General features: G+C 48.0%; 1 protein-coding gene across 1 annotated transcript in view; it reads left to right on the top strand.

Annotated features, from left to right (window-relative positions):
* The window catches only part of PPL (periplakin), a 28,173-nt gene extending 16,737 nt beyond the window's left edge, over positions 1–11,436 (top strand). The window contains exons 12-22 of the mRNA XM_062588314.1: positions 254–405; positions 1,257–1,354; positions 1,857–2,014; positions 2,972–3,150; positions 3,242–3,380; positions 4,297–4,490; positions 5,106–5,256; positions 5,547–5,630; positions 6,095–6,211; positions 6,925–7,017; positions 7,827–11,436. Coding sequence (XP_062444298.1) covers positions 254–405; positions 1,257–1,354; positions 1,857–2,014; positions 2,972–3,150; positions 3,242–3,380; positions 4,297–4,490; positions 5,106–5,256; positions 5,547–5,630; positions 6,095–6,211; positions 6,925–7,017; positions 7,827–10,511 — 4,050 coding nt within the window. The 3' untranslated portion in view covers positions 10,512–11,436. The remainder of the gene's footprint in view (positions 1–253; positions 406–1,256; positions 1,355–1,856; positions 2,015–2,971; positions 3,151–3,241; positions 3,381–4,296; positions 4,491–5,105; positions 5,257–5,546; positions 5,631–6,094; positions 6,212–6,924; positions 7,018–7,826) is intronic.
* Positions 11,437–12,031: the final 595 nt, after the last annotated feature.

The following is a 12,031-nucleotide window of genomic DNA, read 5'->3' as shown; positions in this document are numbered from 1 at the left end:
CTAGCGGGAACTGGCTTGTTGTGGTTGTCGCGAGAGGAGGCAAGGCTTCGTACCTGGAGGCTTAAGGGAGTAGCAGGCACAAGAGGTTTCTGCAAGTGGCAGATACTCGGAGAATGCGGAGGGTGCTGAGAGACGGGATTGTGATCTAGGCCCTCTCCTGCCTGCCGAAAGCACCGTTCCCCAGGGCTGCCTCCGGAGCGGAGCAGGACGCCTTTTTCCTGAGCTGCTGCTATGACTCGTTTCTGTTCCCAAGGGCCTGATAACCCGAGGAGCCCGCTACACCCTGCAGAAGAACAACGGAGACATTTGGGACATCACAGACAGCTCAGGACACAAAATCAGCGCCCCTGGAGTTTGCTTCATGATCCCCCCCACTGATCCCGAAGCGGTAGCCCTTGCTGACAAGTACGTGCTACCTGGCCTGCTCCTTGCTGCAGCTGGGCCGTGTCAGACCCTCCTGCTGCCCCAGCAGCTTCAGCCATTCTTGAGTGAGAGCCCTAGAGTTTACCCACACTAGCCTTAGGCTGTGACACGGAGCAAGGACCATGCTGGGGCGGTATCACAGCTGTCCTCACCATCCATCTGTGCTTCTTGGGGCTGCAAGCAGTGGCAGAGGATCTTGGAGGCACCACAGTGCCCACACCCCCCAGATTGGAGACCACCAACCCAGGCAGCTACAAGCTAGAGGAACATAGCAACTGGGCAAATGCAGAGGCTGCAAGTTGTTCCTCACCGCACCTGGCAGTACCGAGGACCTGTTGCCCCGATGCCCCCAGTGAGACATGCCTGTTTGAAGCCTCAGACTTCCTCCAAGGGAGGGGATTCCAGCACCCTTCTGTTTGTATGTAAGGTCTGACCTGCCAAGGACAGAGGCCGAGGCACTCACCTGCCTTCTGAGACCTGCAGGCCTTGTGAGCCAGCTCCGGGCCATCCAGGTCCCCCCTCCTCCGGGCCCTCCTAAGGGCAGGAGAGACCTGCCTGTCTCTCTGCAAGTCAGGCCTGAGAAATGCTCATGGGGTATTTTAGGGGTGTTTCCACACATGGAGGTAGCAGGCAGAAGCTGTGCTGCGTCCCCTGCTCTCGGACACCCCTTGGGTGAAGACACTGCTCTGCCCATTTGCCAGCTCATTTCATGACTGCAGTGGGGGTGAGGGCCCTCCAGAGCTGCACCGCGTTCCTAGAGCACCCGTACGGGTGAGACGGGGAGGCAGAGGGGCCAGGGTTTAACCTTTCATCCATGCTGTCCTGTTTTACAGCATTGCCAACCAGTATATGAACGTGAAGGAGAAGACTACCAACTGCAAAACCATCCTCCAGCAGCGCTACGAGGGGCTAAAGGCAGACAGCATTGGAGGTGGGGCTCTAGAGGGGCAGCTTTTGGCTCGCTCCTTCCGACACAGGCACAAAAGAGAGCTGAGGCTTGAGCTTGGGTTCAGACACTGGTAGTGGCTCTGCCTACGCCCTCAGCCTGGTGGCTGAAACCACAGCGCCCTGCTAACCTCACCAAGACAGGGAACTGTAGCGGGCACAGACATCCCAGAAGCATTGCCTTTGGCTCCTACCTGTAGCTGGTTCATCCTCGCTGCCAGAGGAGTTGGGCTGTTGGATATTTGCAGTGGGGGCATGTTGCCGACAGCTTCCAGTCCAGTAACGGTCCCAGGGAGAACGGTGGCTGGGCGCTGGGCCAGGACGTGCGCAGGAGCAGCGCGGCCAGGCTGCGGGCATGGCGGGCAGGGCTCCAGGAGCGGGAGAGGATGTTGGTCTCGCGCTCTGCTCCCTGGCTGCTCCTCAGCGGTAGGGTCAAGCCAAGCCCCAGGTTCCATCCAATTCTAACCTGGTTCCTTCTTGTTACCCAGATGCAGCGTCGATTCAGGGGCGCCAGCTTCTGGCAGGACTGGAGAAAGTGAATAGTGACCTGGACAAGCAGGAAAAAGCAATAACAGCAAATCTTCGTCCGCCGCTGGAGCAGAGTCGGGCTGTGCAGGACAGCGCTGAGCGCTCCAAGGAGCTGAAGGTACAGCACTGTAGCAGCAGGCACGTGCAGGGACTGTACTCCCAAGGGTGGTGCTCAGCGTGCCAGTTGCTGCAGCTGCCCCCTGAGCTCAGGAGCGTGCAGGCATGGCGTGATGCTTACAGCCAGCTGCGTTCTCTCAGTGGAGATGGGGAACTGCCCTTTGAGCAGCCTCAGAAGCCAAACCTTTGCCTTTCGTGGTCCAGCTCTGTCCTTGTAGGGTTAAATGGGAAGTAAATGACAGCTGCTTTTTTGGGCTGAGAGGAAGAGAAGGGGAACCCTAAAGTTTTGACGTGCCTTTCCTGCCCTCATTCCTGGAGCACAGCACATATACTAATTCTGCCACTGCCATCACCACCTAAGAAAGGAGAAGCAAGAAAATACCTGTGGTCCCAGGCACTGGCTCCATCAGGCTCTTGTGCTGGTAACATCCAGGTTCCTTCCTCTCCTTCAGACCCCTAATTAGGCCAGGCTCCTTGCCACAAACTTCCCTTGTTTTGGAGGAAATTGAACTCCCCAGTTACATCACCTGCCCAGGGCTGTGTCAAAATCCGAATCCACCACAAGTGAAAGCATATTGCTCCAACTTCCTGCAGTGCTTTGATGTCCAGACAAGATTTTACAGAATCACAGAAGAGCTGAGGCTGGAGAGGACCTTTAGAGATCATCTAGTCCAACACCTCTGCTCAAGCAGCATCAAAAATTCGTCCTTAACATTGTGGAGCCTAGCAGTCCTGATTTTTAGCTGAGCTAGAGCTGGTGTGAACCACTCCCTTCCCAGCCGGAGTTTTCTTTTTAAGGGCTAGTTGGCTTGCCCCAGAACAGTGTTGCATAAAAGTCAACAGAACATATTGCTTTGCCTGATCTCCTGTCTCATAGCAGAGAGCCAAGGGTCAGCTTGTTTGACACATAATTGCAAGGTATAATTCAGTTGCTATAAAGATTTTATTCTTGCTGCAGAACATCACCAACGAGGTCCGCCGCATTGAACCAGACAAAATAAGGAAGATCCAGGAGTGCGAGGTCTTCATTGAATCTGTGCCGAACACTGGCAGTGCCACCTTGGTCAAGAAGAAAGTGGAGGACACCAACAACAAGTATGACCGTGTAGTCCAGCTGCTCAGTGCTGCCCAAGAAAAGTAAGTCATGACTTGAGCCAGGCATAATGTTGGATCTTGCAGGAGACTGGTTCAGACATGCTTTAGTTCTTTTCCCTTTGTGTCCATACAGAGTTGAAGTGGCCACGCACCTCGAGAGGAGCCTCCAGCAAGGCCGAGACCTGCTGTCTACATATGAGAATAAGCTGGTCATAGATGATACTGTACCAGAAGATCTGCGGGTTGTAGATCGTAAGAAAGAAGAGCTTTCAGTGAGTGTTTTTTCCGGACAGTTTTCTACCCTATTGATATACTACGCGTACAGAGGCACTTCCCAAAAGCTGTGGCAGTTGCTGTTGTGACAAACTTGTGTCAGTTGGTAGAGGGATGACCTATCCCCGCTGGAGATGTGACATACCTTATATAAAAGTCCAGTGATCCCCACATACCTGAGAAGAGGCAGTCTTTTCTCAAGTTTCCTGCAGAGTGCTGTCTCAGAAGGTGCTCATGGGTGGGAGGAGAACCTATGAAAAGAGCTTAAATGCAAACTGTTCCCATCCCCAAACCAGAAAGCAAGTGCCAGTTAAGTACTTCTGATTTGACTGAGGACTAATAGAGGGAAAAAAAAAAAAAAAAAAAAGATAAAATGGTCTGGGAAAAGCAAAGCTGAAGCCTGATAAGTGAAAGAGATGGACCTATCAAGGTTTTGAGAACAATTACCTCTGGAAAAACCTACTGAGCAGAATTGGCGCTCGTTCTGCTACAAAGGCCAAGAACTGGCTAGGCCAGAATTTCACATCCTTCTTCAGCTTTTGCACAAGTTCACAAGTCCACAAGTTGAGGATAGCAGGCAAAAGCTTTCGTAGCTCCTTCTGGAGTTGCTGCACTAGCAGGAAAAGGACCTAAGGTCTACGTGAGGAGCACAAAACATTTTTCACACAGCACACTTATTTTTAAAGACAGGTAGAGAAAGGAATAAGAGCTCGCTTCTTTCCCCAACATATTTACCAGATGGCTCTGCTTACGAAGCACGCCTCTAATTGCTTTTCTCCAGAACTCACAGCGTTATTGCAGTTTAGCTATTCCTTAACATCACCTACAGCTCCAGTGCAGATGCTGGAGTTGTTGGGAAACAGTGACAAATGCTGTGTAGCCATGGAGATCCTTTCCCTTCTGCTTCTTTTGCAGGCCATGGGTTCTGAGCTCCAATCCAAAAGGTACTTGCTCAGTGAAGCAGAACAGAACTTGCTAAAAACGAAGACGTGCTCCAACACCCTGGCTACCAAGTTCCAAGAGCACTGCCCTGACATCGAGCGGCAGGAAGCTGAGCTCTACAAACTCAACCAGCGCTTCAACAACCTCAGCAAGCAAATTGACCACAGGTAAGACTCTAGGACATGATCTAGCTAGAACTGGACCGACCTGAAGAGCTGGGATGTTTACAGTGATGGAGCCACACTGAATCTGGAAGAAACATAATGCTGTCACAAGAACGAGCAGTTGCAGAAGGGCCTCCAAGAGGTCTAAGGAAGAAGAGAGAAAGGTTCTTGGCATGTACTGACTGGGTAGATCTGGACAGCCTCTAGGATTAACTGCTTTTGTAACAGGGATGTGAACTTTGGTAAGAGAGCATGCATTGATTGCTGCATGGGTAAGGTAAGAGTGTACCATCCACCACATCCTCTCACCTCTACCTCTCCCTGGATCATGTCACATCATGTACCTTCTTATCCTGCTAAAGACTCAAGGCCAGTAGTCATTGGGATTCTCCCTGCAGTTGCCTCATGAGTCCTTTCTCCTCTCATTTTTGCCTACATTTATACTGACCAGGTGCCACCAATTCCTGCAGAAGACTCTCTCTCAGAGGAAAGGGGAAGGAAAACAAACAAATCTGTGTCTTTAGGGAAAAGGGGAAGGGGAAGTGGGGTCCAGTTAAGAGGTGTCTGCAGAAGATGCAGCAGATTTGACAGTACTGAAGCTGAGCTTTCTCCCTACAGAACTCAAACTCTGCAGAAAGCGAGAAGTGCCTATTCCAACTACCGCACAAACTATGACAAAATCAACCAGTTCCTTTGCAACATACCTACCTATGAACCGCAGGAGACTGATAACATTCAGCAAGTTGAAGTGAAGCTGAAGAACCAAGCGGTAATTCCTTTTGAGAAAGTCCTGGGCTCCAAGGGGGAGAATAGAAGTAACAACATTATTTAAAAAAAAAAAAATAATGAAGGGAATCCAGATAGCTCCTGAACATAAGAGAAAAATACACTTACTAGATTTACTTTTACACTGTAAAGTCCCACTCTTCTGTCTGTGACTTCTTTATACGTGAAGTGCCAAGGCATAATTCTCAGTATTGTAACTCTAATTACACATCTCAAAAAGGCTGAAGAGTTTGGTTCTGTGCTCCCTTTGACATGTGTCTCTGTGCATGTTAGGCACTCCTAAGTGACATTGCAAGCAAGGAACAGGAGGTGCAGAAAGTCACCACCACGGCTCAGCAATACCAGCAGGCAGTGAAGGTAAGGACTGTGATTTTACCCATGGAAGAATTTTTAACATCCTACAAAGAGCTGCTCAGAGAAAGCCTGTGTAGCCTAGTACACACACAACCGCTAAGGCAGTAAAACCAGGCTATGTCTGCTCTGACACTGACTCCTGCTGTGGCCGTCAGCCAGTCAGATGCCATGTGACTGCCTCAATCCTCCTATCCATAAAATGAGGTTCCCGACTCCAAAGCTCAGTATGGGTAATGTAACTTGAAAGTTTGAGCACACGTGTGCAGCTCTGCTAGTGTATTAACAGGACTGTGCGACAGGCAATACCTGACTCGGAGCTTGCTGGGAGGTCCCACCATCCTCAGTGACTCGCCTAGGAAAAAAACACAGTTCAAGGGAAGAAGTCATTAAAGTCAGGGTCCAGGAGGGATCTGCCTGCGAAGGGGACCCAATAACCTCCCCTTTCTCCTGCGAACTTGTTCCCACAGGACTATGAGTTAGAAGCTGAGAAGCTACGGTCCATCCTTGACCTGGAGAATGGACGGAATGGGTACATGAGCAAGAAGCCCAGGCTCCAATCTCCAGCTGCTAAAGTGAAAGAGGAGGTAAGAAACTAAAGCAGATTACAGCCTGTGAGACCAAGGAGGATTTTGAGAACAATTATTTTATTGTCAGTGGCCTCAGCCTCAGAAAGCACTGCACAGGGATGAGGGGAGAAAGGAACTTTTCAGCATTCTTAGCCCATCCGTTTTTTGGGCTGGACTCAGCTGGCCAGAATGAGGGAGGGGAAATACCAGATCCAGCACTTCCTTTCCAAAAAGGGGAGAGTTTAAAAAAAAAAAAAAGAAAAGACAGAAATAAGAAAACCTTTCCCCTCTCAAGCCGTTCAAACAGAGAGCGAGGTTTCGGTGCCAAAGGTGGAATGCTAGATACACATACTTAGGGAGAGAGCATGGCACAAACTATTTATCTGCGCAGGATCTGCCTGCTACCTGCCTCAAACATGTCCTGTTTATTGAGGCAGGCAAACAAAAATGTCTACCTGGTTCTTCCTTGGCTGTATCTTTTCTTGCAAGTCTTGAGCAGGAGCATACAGGTAAAAGCAGAAGTGAGACCACTGTGCATGTTGGGGGGGGGGGTATCAGTGTGCACGCACAAGAATCACTCCTTTTTTCCCAAAGCTAATCAGATCACTGTTGTAGAAAGGTTTGGGGAAAGCACCCATTCTTTTGGGCCTGGCCATTTGTTTCTGTTCAGCAAGTCTTGACCAAACATCCCTGGTTCCTGCACCTTTCCTGAATGCATTTTTGTTTCCTAGGAAGCTGTTCTGGCAGCCAAGTTCACTGAAGTAAATGCTGTTAATAAACAGAGGTTGCAGAATCTAGAATTTGCTCAGAACCTCCTGCGGCAGGTAACTGATCACTACCCAGCGTTTGCTTAGCAAGAGGAAGCGTGGAGCTCAGCTTTGCCACATATAGCTGCTCCCAAAGCCATCGCTTCTGGTGGCTGGGGGAGGGAGGGGGGGAGAGAGGAAGGGTTCGGCTCCATTGCAATTGTCGATAACAGTTCGGATCTCTGCACGCAGCAGACAAGTGGATATGATTTAGCTTCAATAGGCTGAGGCAATGCTGTTCTGGAAGAATAGTATGTAAATAATATCCACATGTGCCTTTGCTGTTACAAGTTGAACTGGAAATGTTTCAGCATTTCATGCCCTAAAAATCATTAGTCAGCAGAAACCTAAATTAAACAATCTGCCAAAAATCAGACAGACAACCATTCTGCATTTCCTAGTGCCCTCATAGGCATAATCTCCTCATCCTAAGAGGCACCACATCATTCTTAACATTTTCCTGGCCAAACCAGTACCAGAAGTGTGTGTGTGTACACGTGTGTGTGTGTACACGTGTGTGTGTGTACACGTGTGTGTGTGTACACGTGTGTGTGTGTTGGTGGGGGAGGTGTTTGTATCCCTTGTGGCTGAAACCGTTGTTCTGACAGGAACAGATATCATACAGAAAGTATTTCTGAGGCTGGAAATTAACAGAGTAGTTCAAGAGAAGCCTGTTTGCAAATATACCCTAATCAGCATTTGCAATAGGCAGCTTCCGTTAACCAAGAGCCACATTCTTGTGTAGTGTTTCTCACCGGATGCACTGAAAGTAAGCACCAAATATGATCCTTTGGTTATTTTAACTACATGCTCTTTTTCAACAACAGCAGCCAGAGGTTCAAGTGATGCAAGATTTTGTCCAGACCAAGAAGTCTGAAAGGCCCTTGGAAGAAGTCTGGAAGCTAAAGAAAGAGCTTGAGGATGAGACCCAGCGTCGGCAGCAGCTAGAAGCAGAGATCAAAGCCATTCAAAACAGCATTGTCCACCTGCAAAACCAAAAGCCTCAAGAAACTGTGGTTAAGAAAGAACTGCTGAAAAAGGTGCCTGACCCTCAACTGGATGAGAGCTTCCACAAAATACAGCAAAATCTAGCAGAAGAGCAGCGCAAAAACCAGGTGCTCCAGGATGAGCTGGAGGCCCTGAAACATAGGCTGCGTGTTCTAGAGCATGAGAAGAGAGAAGGAGGACAGGAGTATATTGTAAAAGAGGTGCTACGTATTGAACAAGATAAGGCTCAAGCTGATGAAATCCTAAAGCTCAAGGAAGAACTGGAAGAGCTTAGGAGGCAGGAAGGCACTAGAGAGAATGAAGTCATCCTTCTACGCCAACAAATTGCTGTGCTGTCCAGTGAGAAGAACAAAGAGCAGGAGAAGGTAACAGAGAAGGAGGTGCTGAAGCTGCAGAATGATCCACAGCTGGAGATGGAATTCCAGATATTGCAAGAGACCAAGCAGAGGGAGAGCGCCCTTAGACAGAAGCAAGAGGAAGAGCTCAGCTTCCTCAAGGACAAGCTCAAACGCCTTGAAAAGGAACGGGCCATTGCTGAGGGCAAAATTACTGTCAAGGAGGTGCTAAAGGTGGAGAAAGACTTAGCAATTGAGAGAGAGGTGAACGAGCTTCGGCGCCAGTACGAAGATGAGAAATCCAAGGGTCGTTCCAATGAGCGAGAAAAGGCTGAGCTGCTCAGGAAGATCCAGCTACTGGAGGAGGAGAATGCCAAAGTGGTTGTCCAGGAGAAAGTGCGTGAGATTGTGCGCCCAGATCCTAAGGCTGAAAATGAAGTTGCCAACCTTCGTTTGGAGCTGGTAGAGCAGGAGAGAAGATGCCGGGGTGGCGATGAACAACTGAAGACCTGCCAGACTGAGCTGGCTGCTCTGAAGAACAGAGGGCCACTGGTAGAAGTCAAAGAAGTCATTAAGGAAGTCATTAAGTACAAGAACGATCCCGAAACTGAAAAGGAGCTACAGCGACTTCGGGAAGAAATCATAGACAGGACAGGAGCAATTGAAAGAGCTGACCTGGAGATCTACCAGCTGAAACAAGAGATACAAGCCTTGAAAGATACCAAGCCTCAAGTGCATATGAAGGAAGTCGTTCAAGAAATTCTGCAGTTTCGGGAAGACCCCAAGACTAGAGAGGAAGTAGAGTCTCTGAGAATTCAGCTAGCAGAGGAACAGATGAAACACATTGACCTAGAGAGGGAGCGGCTACTCCAAGAAGAGAAAATTAGACAGAAAGAGGAGGAACTTTCCCAGGTGAAGGAGAAGGTAGTCCAACAGGAAGTAGTGAAGTATGAGCAAGATCCTGCCTTGAAGGCTGAAGTCAACTCTTTCTCTCAGAGCATTGAGAGTGAACTGAAGCAAATTGACTGCCTCCGTGAAGAACTCCGCAAGCTGCAGAGGAGGCGATCTGAATTAGAACGTCAGCTGGAAGAACTTGAGAAAGAGAGACAGGCACGCAGAGAGGCTGAACTGGAGGTGCAGAGGCTGAAGATTAGGTTGAATGAGTTAGAAGAACAGGAGAGGGAAACAACAGAAAGAGTGACTGTGAAACAGAAAGTGATCCTGCAGCAAGATCCCCAGCAAGAGAAGGAACACTCCCTCCTCAAGCTGGAGCTGGAAGAAGAGAAGCACCGGAGACAAGTCTTGCAAACTGAACTGGAAGCCCTGAGAAAGAAGCTTCTTTCTTTGGAGAAGATGGAAGTCAAAGAGAAAGTGGTCTTTTCAGAGAGTGTCCAAGTGGACAGAGGAGACACAGAGTATGAGATTCAAAAGCTGAAGAGCAATCTAGAGGAGGAGAGTAGGCGTAAGAGGGAGCTGGATGCAGATATCAACCGTCTTGAAACCAGGTTGTCTGAGGTGGAATTCAACAACTCTAAGTCATCAAAGGAGTTAGACTTACTAAGAGAGGAAAACCACAAACTACATCTTGAAAAACAGAACCTGCTGATGGAAACAAGGAGGCTGCAGTCAGAGATTGAACTCACAGCAACAGAAGCTCGGGATCTGAGAAACATGACCCATGTGGACAGTGGAATAAACCTGGACTCCAGATTCCAAGCACTGGAAAGGGAGTTAGATGATCTGAAGCAGTTATCCAGAGAAAAAGATGCAGAGATTGAGCAACTCCAAAATCGCCTCAAGACAGTGGCTATCAAGAGGGAACAAAGAGAGAACCATCTGAGGCGCTCTATCGTGGTCATTGACCCTGATACAGGCAAGGAGATGTCTCCAGAGGAAGCTCATAGGCTTGGCCTCATTGAATGGAGCCTGTTTGTCAAACTGAAGAGTCAAGAATGTGATTGGGAAGAGATCTCAATAAAGGGTCCCAATGGGGAATCATCTGTGATCCTTGACAGGAAGTCTGGTAGAGAGTTCTCAATTGAGGATGCCTTGAAGAGTGGAAGGCTAACCATGGCTCAGTATGACAGTTACCTCAACAAGGAGATGTCAATCCAGGAGCTGGCAGTCTTGGTGTCCGGAAGTAATTACACAGCACTCCCTCCACTTTAGAAACTTTTCTTAAAAGCAGCTGGTCAGAGCTGCACCACTTGCTAGACTACCAGATCACTGTAAATCCTTGCCCTCCTTTGCATCTTCCAGAATGCTAGAGCCACTGCCCCAGCCATCACAAGCATGCTATGAAGCCACACTGCTTGCTGTGATACATTGCAGAAAAGCACCACCGATAGTGGGAAAAAACATTAATCAAGACCACATTAAAGCTTTATCCCCTTCTTCTTACTTAATCACTCAACCTAACAAAAAAACAAGACAAACAGCCTTAAACTTGTGAAGTGTCTAAGTCTGAAGACTCAGCATGGCCTGCAGTTTCTTTTGCATGTGCTCACAAATATGTGAGTATGCTGTGTGCAGCAGACATTAGAGAGATTGAAGGTCAAGATGACTCCAGGATGGCCACTAGAAGCTAGTTATGTCAACTGCAAGTTGTTAAGCCAGACAGTTTCATTGTGGATAGATTACTAAATGATGAGATTTTCATCTGAGAAAACCAGCTCTGCAGACAAAAGGTGTAGTATACATCTTAATTTGGTATCACTGCATTAATATCCAAACACTATCATTTTGTTCACCTATGTGCCTATGCTGCTGAGGAGTAGTGAAGCAAAGCACCGTAATTTGATGGTGTCAGTGCTAGATTCAGGAGGAGCATTCATTTATCGTAGGGTTCACCAAGAAACAGGTGAAGAGGTGGCAGTATTGCCAAACACAAGATGCTAGCGTAAAGCATGCAACTGTAACCAAACGTAGAGTGCCTTCTAAACACAGTTAGCTTACCTCAAGGTTAAAAGCCATTTGTGCTGGTATTTTACTGAATAGTTACATGCAGCTACACGTTTCATTTACTTGTGTAAGGGAATGGGAAATAGAGGGGAAATTCTATTTATAGTACAAAATAAAAACGCAGTGGTTCCAAACAGAAGTTTGTTTTTCTTTTTTAGTTAGTCTTTTGATCTTTGGTTTTAAAGGAAGATGAAATTTCGGAATCTAAATTAAAGAATAAGACTGTTGACTCTGTTTTCCAAGAGGAAAATTGCTGAACCAGCACTAGCTGGGACTAATTAGCAGTGGTAGATGGGACTGAAATGCAGAAACAAATGGGACTGAAGCTACAGGAAAAGAGAGCGTTATGCTGGGACAGTACCAGAGGCTTCCAAGTCTAGAGCATACTCATTACTTCATTTCTTTTCCCTCAATTTATACTTTACCAGAGTAAACAGCACCCCCCACACCACCAATTGTAGGCACGCAGACAATCAAAATTTAAAACGTGGGGTCTTTTCATATTATTTAACCACTTATCCAGTGAAAGGTCTACAGATCAGTGTTGCCTCTTAACAGTGCTCACATTCAGGTGTGCTCAGATTACAGTCTGTATGCCTTATCCGACACGCTCACTTCCCGTGTGCCTGTGCAGCGCTAAATGCCCAGACTCCAGTAAACTCCACTGTCAACAAAAGCACCAATAAGCATTCACTGCATATCCATCTTGGTTTTAGAGATCAACAAAA

This window comes from Rhea pennata, chromosome 15 (assembly GCF_028389875.1).
Source record: "Rhea pennata isolate bPtePen1 chromosome 15, bPtePen1.pri, whole genome shotgun sequence".
Lineage (NCBI taxonomy): Eukaryota > Metazoa > Chordata > Aves > Rheiformes > Rheidae > Rhea > Rhea pennata.
Note: the sequence above shows the minus strand (reverse complement) of the source record. Positions and strands in the feature narration are given on the sequence as shown.